The 12,245-nt window shown below is 61.4% G+C and overlaps 1 protein-coding gene across 1 annotated transcript in view; it reads right to left on the bottom strand.

Moving 5' to 3' along the window:
• The window catches only part of PMEPA1 (prostate transmembrane protein, androgen induced 1), a 53,704-nt gene extending 43,666 nt beyond the window's left edge, over window positions 1–10,038 (bottom strand). Inside the window, 1 exon segment of the mRNA XM_049650572.1 lies at window positions 9,499–10,038. Within this exon segment, the coding sequence (XP_049506529.1) occupies window positions 9,499–9,607 (109 nt within the window). The 5' untranslated portion in view covers window positions 9,608–10,038.
• Window positions 10,039–12,245: the final 2,207 nt, after the last annotated feature.

The raw sequence follows: 12,245 nt of genomic DNA, 5'->3' as shown, positions 1-12,245 counted from the left end.
TCCTGGGCCTCCCTGAAAAAGGACGGATCACCCCCCCCCCCCCCCGACACCCACACCCACACCCACAGGGCTCGGGTTCAACCTTGTTGGCCAGGCTTCCCGGACAGCTTCTGGAAAGTACTCAAGCATCCCCCATCAGGGCTGTCAGACCCTTGTGGGCAAAACGACCCGGGGGCAAGGGCAGTTTGCTTTCCCCCAAATGCACTGGAACACTTCTCTCAGCTCCCTGCTTCTCTTGCTTCTGAAGACGGAGCCGGGGAACCCTGACTTCACCTGCCTGGTGGAGCCTGGGGCAAAGCCAGGGGAAGGCTCGGGCTCAGTCCTCAGCAGACCCGTGGGAGGCAGGGCCACCACTGTGGCATCCAGTCAAGGGACCTCAAAAAAGTCTCCCAGCCAGAAAACATTCTGCATATTTTATATCATAAAATAGGTCTCTTTTATATATGTAAAAATACGTGTTTTTATGTAGTAAAGCACACATTTCTGTATTCTTTTTTTCTATATTACATTTCTTTACTTTTGAGAGGCAGAGAAAGACAAAGTGTGAGCGGGGTAGGGGCAGAGAGAGAGGGGGACACGGAATCCGAAGCAGGCTCCAGGCTCCGAGCTGTCGGCACAGAGCCCGACGCGGGGCTCGAACTCACGAACCGCGAGATCGTGACCTGAGCCGAAGTCAGACGCGCCACCGACTGAGCCCCCCAGGCGCCCCCACACTTCTGTGTTCTTAACCACAGGCACTCAAACAAATCCACGGCTGGATAGGTCACTTTTACCGCCTCCCCCAAGCCCAGGGATGGAAACATCATCTCCTGGAGACCTCAGGACCAACAGAGACTCTCCCACATGCGGATGTGACCTGCATGCCAGGAATCGATGACTCCCCACTGGTGACAGTAAAGGCTGGGAGCTGCTCCAGACAGACCCCATCATACGTCAGCAGTTCAGAAGACATCACCGCACGCGGCCAGCAGTCACAGGGGCACGTGAGGAACCCCACAGATCCGTTCATTCGCCATCTGTTTCACTGCGTATCGAGCATCTACTCCGGGCCAAGAGCCTGCAAAAGCTGTATCGGTCCTCACCGGGGTCGGCAAGGCTGCCCCGCCCCCAGCACCACCGAAGTGCACACGAGGGACAGAAGACTTGGGACACCTTCTCCCAACGTACAAGGCAAGGTGGTGAACCCGCACGACCGACCGTTCGAGGTTACTGCCGCGTCCGTCCAGCCTGGGGGAGCCCGACGCCGTGTGCCACGGAGCTCTGGCAGGTGTGGCTGGTGGGCAGGGGAACTTTGAGAGCCGGCTCCTAGAGGCCAGAAGCAAACGTTATCCGGCATCCAGATCCCATAATTAAAGCTCTTTTCTGCAAGTAGACCTATTTCCCAAACCCCCTGACACAACGCTCGCTGACGTTAGTTACAATCCACCGGAAGGCGAAGAAAGAAACTCAGACTCGACGTTTCCCGAGGCTTCATCCCAAGATACTGCTGCAGGCACCGACTCTCAGCCAAGTGACCCACCGGAGAACAAACACGTGTTAGAATTTGCTGGAACACCAGGAAGATCCCCCGACCCCCGATACCTCCACAGGTGGCACAGGAAGCACCCAACTCTTTTCGTCGAGCTGTCACCTCACCTGGAACCAGAGCGAACGCAAGCCACACTGGGGGGTGACGACAGGTGGGAGAGCGGCCCCCAAACGCTCCAGGCCTGAAGCAGGGGACTTCTCCTGGGGCAGGGGGTCCCCCGCCCCATTTTACAAATCCCCAGGGATTTTTGTCTTTCTGATACTCTAAGCCCGGGGGCGACCTCCCGGGACAACTGGGGCAGAAGCAGGGGAAGCGGGTGTGCAATGGATCGCTGCACCCGCCCCTCGGTGCGACTTTGACCTTGACAGAGCGACGGGAGCCAGGAGGCCAAGGCACAGTCCCTGCCCCAAACAGCGGAAACCTCCTTGCCGCATTCCAAATAATACCGAGCCGGCGCCTTTCATACTCAGCAACCGTCTTACCAACCTACGAAGTAGGTGCTACTCTTCCCTGCATCTTGCGAAGATGCCCGTCGAGGCTCAGGACCGACTGTGCGCTCGCCCCGATGGTTTTCAGAATCTTTATCTTGACTGCGTCCTGTCCAGTTGGGACTCAGCTTCCAGTCCGCCCACCTGCCCTTCCCACGCTCACTCCCCTCCCTCATACACATACGGGGTTTCTACAGGCTCGGGAGATACACTGGGCAAAACAGGCAGGGTCCCCAACCCTTCAGTGGCGACCAGAAACAACGCAGGGGACAACCGATTACACACCACCCAACCCAACACGACGGGTGTGACAGGGGAGGCCCCCCAGGGTGCTCGGAGCCCAAACAGGGCGTCTGGGATCCTGGGGGAGCCTTCCTGAGGGGGGCTTCGAGAGTGCCCCCCCCGCCCCCCGTTTTCGTTTCTGGAAATAAACTCCCTTTCTGTCTGCTCCCTAGACTGGCAGCTCCCGGAGGGCAGGGTTTTGTCTGTGCTGTCCTGACATCTGCAGCGCCTGGGACAGCACGGTGTGACCGAGGCCCCCAAAGGGGGCTGCGTGTGCCCCACCTGCCCCCGTCAGGCCTGCATTTTCATAACCTACCCAGCAGGCTGGAATTCAGGGGAGGGTTAACAGAGAGGGTCCCTCCAGGAACAGCCCTGGGCCCCTCAGCGATCTCCTGTCTCCTGCCCCAACATCGGACGGGCTGTACTGGGGACGCAGAGACGCCAGCCCCTCGGGCAGCCTGATAAGGGACACACCTGGATGGTGGACACCTGGCCGACGGACGACAGCCCATGTGCCGCCAGAGTGGGAGAACAGACCCGACGGGGCACCCGAGATTGGTTAGCGTTCCTGCCTCGTGAACGGTCCCACGTGGGCTTGCGGTCCTGCGAAAACATCTAAGCCACCGCTGCCGTGTCGACCCTTGCAAAGACGACGCTGGGGCTCAGGGAGTCGGCGTGGTGTCGAGGGGGGTGGAGGGGTGAAATCGGGATCAAGGCGCTCAGGTCTGAATCACCACAGCATCAGTTCCTGGCTCTGGGACCTGTGGCAAGTGCCTTACCCTCTCTGAACCCATTTTCGAAGCTGCGAAAGTGGGGACAGCAATGGCTCTGCCATGGAGCGGCTTCTAAGACGGAGAAACACGCGTCACTAGCACCCGGCACATGAGAAGTGCCCCACATACAACTAAGAGACGGAGTGCAAGCAAAAAGCCAATAGTCACCCTGGAAACAGAAGGCACGGCCGTTCTGTGGCTCTCTCGCAAAGCCTGGGGACGCCCCAACCCTTCCCGGGCCCGTCCGGGGGCCACTGAAGGCCCCGCTCTCGATAGCAAGTCCTTCTGGGACTCTTCTCCGCTTGGTGACAGACGTTTCCACCAGCACCTGACAAGGCCCTGACGACACCCAGAGACGTCTGCCGTGTCACCCGAAGGGAAAGGGAGACTGACTGTCACGACTTCACGGAGGGGCGCCGCTCACCTGGGAGGGGGCAGGCACGGGTCACGTGTACTTGCTGGGAGAAGTCAAGCAGAGGACGTGTCCCCACCCCACCCCACCCCACCTGCCGTGCGGGGAGGGGGGCGGGAAAAGATCAGGCTCCTATCTTGATGGCTCACGGCCTGTCTACCCTCACTTGTTAAAAACTGCAGTTAATTTTCAAAAAGGAAAAGAGGAGCCCCAAGCCATCCCTAGTTCCCGGGGTCGTCTTCTGCACTGGACCTGGCGGGGCAACTGGATGTCACGGTGTTGTTGACCCCACGGCCCCACGCAGCCCCTCCCCCTTCCGAAGCTGCCAGTAGATCTCAGGAACCCACGGGGGTCCCTAGGAGACGGTGGGGGGCTTCCTTCTGGGGGCGCAGGTCTGCTGGGGGTTTCCCAGCCAGCTCTGCAGCGGGCCTGGCAGGGACAAGCAAAGTGAAACATTCAAGCACCTCCACCTTCAGGGTCACGGCCCCCCCCCGCCCTGCGCCCGTTGACCCCAACATCCCAGCGAGTGCCAGCACCCCAGCCCCCAGGAGGGAGAAGGCCTCCTCATCAGGCAGTGACCGCCAGGGGACAGGGCAGAGCGGGTAGCTGAAGACTGACTCCCCCCTCAGTTACCGCCAACCCGCATGAACAGCGAGCCGTGCAGGCACCGGACCCCACTCCCCGACGGTAACCTCGCAGGCGTCACAACGCCCCAGCACGCAGGACCCGTTGTTCTTCCCGCGTTCCAGACGGGCCAAAGGACGGCCAGTCGGTTCTGGAGCAGCGCTGAGTGAGGCCCGTCCCTCTGGCCCCCGTCGCACCCTCAGCCCCACTGCACCCCGCGGGGAGAGCGGGCCTGTGAGCAGGTTCGGTGGGGCCCTCGAGGTGAGAGAAAAAAAGAACCACCAGGCGTTTTACATCAAATTCCAGCGTCTGCTTCCCCGAAACGGAAAGGCGGGGCTGCCCCCTGGGCGGGACTCACACCCCCAGGGCTTTGCAGCCCCCTCCCCGCCGGACAAACCTGGGTTTCCCAGCCCGCCAGGCGCTTCACCAGCCTCGGGAAGCCATGCTCACTGCTGCCAGGCACCGAGAGGAGCGGGCATGCCGGCCCACGGGGCCCCCACACGTGCCCCTAAGCGTGCCCTGGCACGCGCACGCACACACACGTGCATGCACGTGTGCACACGACACCTTTCAGAAGGCACAAAACGGGCCCTCGGCTTTGACGGCCTCCTCGGCGCGTCCACGGCCGGCAGGAGGAGAGCCTCCCGAGTTCCCCGTGAAAGACATCCTTGTCTCTGCGCAGGATCCCAGACCCCGAGTTGCCTGCGAGCTCAGTCTCCGGATGACAAAGTCCGATGAGGAGCAAGGCCTCGCGCACCCTCTGCTGCGGACCCCACCGCGAGGCACCTCCTCTAGGAGACTTTCTTCCACTTGAACAACTCACCAAACCGGAACCAGACGCGGCCTGGCCCTGGGCCAGGACACGGAGACAGCAGGTGTCCGGGCTGAGCACCCCCTGATGTCCTAAAAAAGCTGCCGCCGCCCCATCCTCCCCAACAGCCTCCTCTCCTGGGCAGCTGCACACACCCATCCACTCCCCTTCTCTCTCCAAGGCAGAGAGCATAAATTTGCACAACTCAGAGGGCACGCTACGCAGGCGAGCACACCTGCCCTCATTTTCCTTACGTGCCCAGAAGGGGAAACCATTCCCAATCCGGAGAGAGGCCGCGGCTGGGCCTGTGTGTGCACGCGTGTGTGCACGCACAAGGCTGTGGGTGCACCGGATATGCACGGACACGTGCGTGCGGGTCTGCGTGCATGCATCCCGGACCAATGACGTACTCTGTGCCTTCACGGTCACGAAGCCCAGCCCTGACCTGGGGTCACACTGGCCGGCACGGCTGGCTTGCCCCAGAGCTCCGGGGAGCCGCGGCCAACCGTCTGCCCTGACATCCAGTCTCAACTCAACCCCTGTGCACCTCAGCCTAAACCCGGGACAGTCAGAAAACACGTGGGGTAAAAGTCCCTGCTGAGGCGGCCCGCGGGGTAGCTGGCACGAAGTCGGCCACAGGCGGAACCGAGTCCGGAAACCCAAGCTTGCACGATGCCAGAGTCTCTCCTCCTAAAGAAAGCAAATCCGAGACGAAAACCGGGAACTCCAGCAGAGCCCCCATCCCAAGTGCGAGGCACACAACAGGTGCTCAGTAAAGGCCAAGGGAATGACTGGCGGGCGCCAACTCCGAGCAAGACCATCGGCCTCCCCAGGGGGCCGCTCGCCGAAGGAGACCGAGGTTCCGTTTCTGGCAACTCACGTCTACCCTCCCGCCCCACCCCCCCCCAAGCCCCTCGGAGAAACTAATAATTGATTAAAATGGCAGGTGCCCAGCTAGGGCAATGGGCCCCCCTGCCCCACCCCCCCCGGGGAAAAAGAGGTGGCCGTCGACTTGTTGTTGGGGTTTCACGGGGGGGGGGGGGGGGGGGGTGGAATCCTACTCCAATGGGCATCTAGTGGGCAGAGGCCAAGGGTGCTGCTCAATACCCAGCACACAACGCACCCTCCCCCTCCGCCACACCAAGGCAGTCCTAGTGCCCAGACCCAGAGTGAGATACCCTGGATCTGAGACATCACTACACCAGGTGGCCGGCGACTTCTTTCTCCAAGTCTCCAGTCTGAGGGATATCTGTTGGGAACTGGCTGGAGAAGAGGAACCAGAGGCTCAGTGACGTTGGTGGTGTTAGGGAACAAAGCTGCCACCATAGTGACTGGCAGGGGTCCAGGGTGGGTCCGGGGCAGGGCCCTCCAGACACGCTGTCCTGGCACCAACAGCTGCATGGCACAAGTCAGTCTGTGCAGGCATCCGTCTGCCCCCCAAAAGCCGCAGCAGAAGCTGGAAGAGAAAGGCAGGGGCTAATTTCTACGAGACACAGACCTGTAAAGAGGCCAACAAGAATGTCAAGAAACACGCGTGCAGCGAGGAATCCTTTCCTGAAAAGTCGCCCAGCCAACTCCCTACTGTCGGCTCTGGGGGCTGTCACCTGAGCTGGCTGTTTTTAACCCCAAGACCCCTGGCTTTTTTTTTTTTTTTTTTTTTTTTTTAAAGAATAGCGTATTCTTCTGTGGGGTGTCTTGGGAAGAGTGCATTCCCATCAGAAAGCATCCCTCACCTCCTGACTCTCAGGGTGGATGGGGGACCCCAGAGTATGGTGGCAGTATCTTATGAAAGTCGAGACCATCCCAGAGACCTGGCTTCCCCAGACACAGCCCGGTTCCCACCCTCCCAGGTGCAACGGGGATGCTGCTGATTTCTTCCAGCCCCCAAGTTCAAGGTAGACCCACCGTGGGGCCCAAGTTCCAAGTTCCAAAGACGGTGTGTGTGTGCTTCCGGGGTCTGGGTCTGGGGACCCGGGGCAAAGCTTTTTCACTGCCACCTTCCCTCATCTATAAAGCCCGAGCTGGCCAACGCTCCACCCAGCTCTGAAATCTAGGGCAACAGACCCCCACAGCAGCGACCCAGCACTATCAGAGGGGAGGGGAGCCAGTGCTGACCCTGAAGCCTCCAGCCAGGCTTTGGAAGGCAGAGGCCCCATCTTAAAACATGGTGGAATTCCAAATTTCAACCATCAGGATCTCATTTTTCAGATGAGGAAACTCGAGTGGCTTGAGGAAGCTACCAAGAACAATTTCCTCTCCTCTACAAAGAAGTCACCGGACGCCCCTTTGCAGCCCAGCTCCAAATGCATCTTTAACGTCCTACTTGCAAACCATCTTGAACTCCTGTCCTGTGAAATGTGGCCTTCCTTCCACCTTTGAATTTTTCCTCCCCATCTTCTTGTATGAAGAACCTCCAGGCCTTGAGAGCTTCCTCCCGAGACCCTTTGGGTGGGGGAGGGGGGGAGATCTGATAAGCACTTACAACAAACTGTTATACTATACGTGCATTTTAAAGATCACTTCCTTTCCTGCCCTGGGCTTTCTTCCAGTAAGTAGGGGGCCGTGTGGAGAACACGGTGACTCATGTCCCATCCTGGGGCCAGCTGGAGCAGGCCAGGGTTCCAGGGGCTCCCCTCGAGGGTCCCGTTCAGAAGCCCCACCGTGGGAAGCGCACAGGTCGAAGGCGATGGGATTGAACAACACCTCGGTGTCAGCCAGAATATCATCAGGGCTGAACAGCCCAAGAAGGGGCAGGAGTAAGAATGGATGTTTTCAAAAGTCCTCCACACAAAGGACAAGAGCGAAACGCCTGTGCCCAGGCCTCATAATGATAAGTTAGACACAACAGCGCGGACCCCTCCGTGGGGAGTCCACTAAGGCGGCTCTCCAGAAGAGAGGGAGAAATGAGGCACTGAGGGTACTTAAGCAGCAATCCATTCAGCACTGGCGAGGCTCTCTCCAAACATGTGCGAACATATTTTAATAATATCCCCGTGCATTTCATTAGCCTCCTGAGTTCACAAAGGGCCTTTGGGAAACAATCTGGTTTAATGCAACTCAGTTCCGCAAACGCTGGCTCTGGCAGGTTCTCCAGGCACCTCGCTGGCCTGGCGCGTTGGGGCACCTGGGGGGGGGGGGGTGGGGCCCCCTGGGGGGGGGGGGGGGAAAAAAGGCTTTCAATTCCGGGGCGGGGGGGGGGGGGGGGGAGTCATGGGTGGAAGGACCCACCACCACAACTGGCCAGCTTGCCCCAGCAGGGCCGGTCACGGGCTATTTTTACCTCTTGTGCCTCACTGTACAGGCTCAGGGGCCACAACTGTGGCAGCCGCCTGCGGAAACTGGCTTATGAGTCACCCGGTGACTGCCCTGCTCTGTGGTGTCTGCCTCTCCAGGTCCCAGCTGGAAGGAGGCTGGCCCTTGCTGAGAAGCGCAGTGTGCTCCCTTCGCCTGGGGTGCTGAGAGGCGAGGGCGGAGACACGGGAAGCCCGGAGGGGCAAGAGGTCCCCCCCAGAGGATGGGCTGGGGGACGGGGCACCAGTTAGAAGGCAGACCCCAGGGAGCGGCAGTCCATTCCCCACCCAACCCGACCCCCACCTGAGTGGGCTACGCACGGGCAATCTGAGGCTTATTTGTCTGAACTTCTGGACGTGTGGGGCGAGCTGGTACCAATCTTCGAACACCCCCTCCCCACCCTCGTCTCCATCCTCCTTTCAGGGCAAGGCAGTCCCAAACACAGACAGCCCCAAACTTTGACTCATTTGTAACCACGGTCCCAGCCAGGCTGAGCCAAGCTGTCCAGACAGAGGCTATTTATAGGTGCGTCGGGGACACAGACACTCACACAATGAGACACACACTCCAGATCCACCTTCGGCCAGACCCACCAGCGCCGAGCCCTGGATTCAGACACCTGGACACAAGCGGTCCCCCGAGCCCCCGGACAGATGCACGCACGCAAAAGACGCACCCAGAGCCGGACGCAGGCAGAGACACAGGAAGACTTCATATTCCCGGGACAGACTGCAACGCAGACACACAGACACGGAGACGCGCCAGACACAGACACACAGACACGCACACAGACGCAAGGAGACCCACTCACACAGACCGAGACGTGAGCGCCGCGCACACTCCAGACACACACCCGGGGCCCCAGACACCCCGCAGGCCAGACAGTGTCTCACACGCCCGCCACCCCCCCTTCCCCCGGCCAAAGTTGATAAAGAGCCGGCCTCATTGCTCCATCGAGACTGCCCCTGAGGGAAATAAAATGGAAACTTCGCGGATCCGACCGCCCCAGCCCTCCCGCGCCGGGCGCCCCGCCGCCCTCCGCGCCGCTCGACCCCGGGTCCGAGTCCCAGCGGGCGGGGCGCGGGCAGCGGGGGCCGTGCCAGGCTCGCCGCGCCGCGGGACAAAGCCGGGCCGGCCGCCAGCTGCCGCGAGCCAGGAGGGCGCGCCCGGGGCGCAGGGCGCACGGCCCGAGGGGGCGCGCACGGCCCGGGCCCCCGCCCGCAGCTGCGCGGGGACTCGGGGTCCGAGCCCGACGGGGCCCCAAGGGAGGGGGGCGCGGGGTCACTCACTGATCTCCATGCTCTGGAACAAAGAGCGTTTGCAGTTGCACGTGCAGGAGACATTGGGCTGCCCGGCGGCGAGGGCGGCGGTGCTGTTGACCCCCATCAAGCGGTGCATGGCGACGCCCCCGGCGCTGCGCGGGGCGCAGGGGGCACGGGGGCGGCCGGGGGGGGTTCCGGCCGGCGCCCGGCGCTCGGGCCCCGCATGCAGGAGGCGCGCGGCGGGGAAGGCGCACCCCGGCTCGCCGGGCTCGGGGCGCCGCCAAGTTCCCGGGGCGCCGCGGGACTCAGTGCGCGGGGCCGCGCTCCTCTGGGCCCCCCGGCCGCCCCTCGGCAGCCCCGGGGGCGTCGGCAGTGCCCGCGGGTGGCGTCCGGGAAATGGGCCGGCAGCCGGGGCGCGCGCTGCCGCCTGAGCTGAGCCTCTGCTGCTGGCTTCCCGCAGCCGAGCGCCTCCGCCGCCGCCGCCGCCGCCGCCGCCTCCTCCTCATTCAAGTCCAAGGAGATCGGGTTTCGCTCCGAGACCGCGGTCGGAGGCAGGCAGACGGTCTGACGTCAGCGCTAGACGGGGCTGCCGGTTCCCACCGCGCGGGGGCCGGGGAGGGGGCGCGCGCTGCGCCAATCCCCGCCGAGGTTCCCCCGCACCCCCCTCCCCGGGCCGCGGGGCGGGGTGACAGGGAAGGGGGCGGGCTCTTAAAGGGCCAGAGCCAGGCGGCCCGCGTAGACCCGGGACCGGCGGGGCGGAGGAGGGGCGTAGCGTCCCCGCCCCTACCGGGGTCAGTTTGGAACACCCGCGCGGCACACACTCCGTCCCGGGCTCACCCCAACCCCCCCCCCCCCCCCCCCCCCCCGCCGCCGCGGTCTGGGGCCCCCCGGGGCCGGCCCCCCCCCCCCCCCCCCCCCCCGGCCCCGCCCGTTGCGGCTGCGTTCTGGGCCCCCGGGGTTCTTGACCCGGGTTTGGGGGAAGCCTGCCCCCCACCCCCCGCCGCCACAGAGAGGTCCCTGAGACTTCGGGTAGGAGAATTGGAGAAGATGGGGGGAGTCCTCCCGATGGCTCCCTACCTGATTCGCAGGAAACTCCCCGCCTCCAGGTCTGCGGCCTCACGGGGCCTCTATCCCCCTGCGCCCCCTGCGCACTTTAACCCGACCCCAAGGAGGTCGACTGGGTAAGACTGGAATTCGCTTAGACACGCCCCGGACAGCCCGGAGAAACGCCCGGGAGCCCTTGTCATGTAAATACGTGTCGGGGACTTGTGTAATGTCCCAGCCCGCAGGGCCCGGGGCGAATCCACTCCCATTGTCTGCTGCCCGAGGGGCCGCTGGCTGGGGGGGGGGGGGCGCCTCCGGAGTTCAAAGGTGGGCGAGGAAGTGCGGGGATGTACTTTTATTTCATTAAGTTTTAATTACACGAGGGCTGCAAGAACACATTCTCCTGGTTAAAAAGATATTAAAATATTACGTCAGAGGCCCTCTCCCTGGCACGTCTCCAAACTCCACAATTTGGTGTGCCCTCTCCTAGACCGCTGCCTAAGTCTCTGGTTTACGTGCGCTTATGGAGCGCCTACCTTGTGCCAGAAACTTACCAAATATTAACTCAACCTGATACCTATTCCCCCGGGCAGAAATGTTTATCCCCATTTTCCAGACGTGGGAACTGGCCTGGCCTGGGGAGTTGGTTGCTTAGGGCTATACGAAGGAGGACACAAGTCTCTTACACAAGCCAGGTCCCTGGGGTAGCTGCACCCCCGCCCCCCCCCCCATATTTTTCTCCTTCTTTACATTTCTACGTATCCCTTCAATTGCTGGAGTTTAGGCATGAGCAGAGGCTCCTTTTGTATTGGGCGAGGGTAGGAGAGGTGTTTAAAAATTATTATTTCCTTTTAATAGATGGTAACCCGCCCAGAGACTTGCAGAACTTTGAGAAAGCCAGCCCGGGGAGTGGGTGACATCTCTCCGGGCAGCTGGTCACAGTGATGTCTCTTGTTCTCTTAAGAGGGCAGGCAGAAAACTTTGTGGAAGACCCCAGCTCAGGGGTGATTGGGGGTTTCGGGGTTTATGGAGGAGTCCAAGGGTGTCCAGCACAGAAGGAGTTTCAAAGGCACTGACCATCATTTGGGAAGAGAAGCTGACTCTCGGAGCTGTGCCCAACCCTGGGGACAGGGAGGTGGGCAGTGCTCAGGGCCTGTATGGCGGGCGCCCCGGCAATGGGCTGGACAGTCTCAGCCCCGACCTTGAGGCAGGATGGACTTCGCCAGCAGATCTGGGGTCGGGGGACGTCTTCCTCCAATTCATCATCTTTGTTTTCATTGGACTTTTTTTTTTTTTAACCATTAGCACAGAGCCTGACGTGGGGCTTGAACCCACGAACCGTGAGATCATGACCTGAGCCGAAGTCGGGTGCTCAACCAACTGAGGCACCCAGGTGCCCCATTGTTATAATTTGGCTTCTGCAGCTTGGAGGAAAAGCTGGAGGGTCCTGATCATTGCTTGGGGGACCCTAAAAATGGAGGCTGGGCTTGGGGATAACCATGGGTCCCACTCATCTCCTGGGCCAAAAAAGACCACTGTCATAGCCTCCCCTTTCAGCTATTCCTTGTTTCACTCTATCCACAAACTCTCAGGAGCTCCAGCCCCAGGTGCTGGGGATTCAGGACACCAGGAACCACCCTGTCCTCTAAGTCTCTTGCAGAGGCTCTGGGCTGTCTGGCAGTGAGAAATCAGGGCGCTCTGATTGTCTTGGAAATGAAGCAGTATTTACA

This window comes from Panthera uncia, assembly GCF_023721935.1.
Source record: "Panthera uncia isolate 11264 chromosome A3 unlocalized genomic scaffold, Puncia_PCG_1.0 HiC_scaffold_11, whole genome shotgun sequence".
NCBI classification, from domain to species: domain Eukaryota; kingdom Metazoa; phylum Chordata; class Mammalia; order Carnivora; family Felidae; genus Panthera; species Panthera uncia.
Note: the sequence above shows the minus strand (reverse complement) of the source record. Positions and strands in the feature narration are given on the sequence as shown.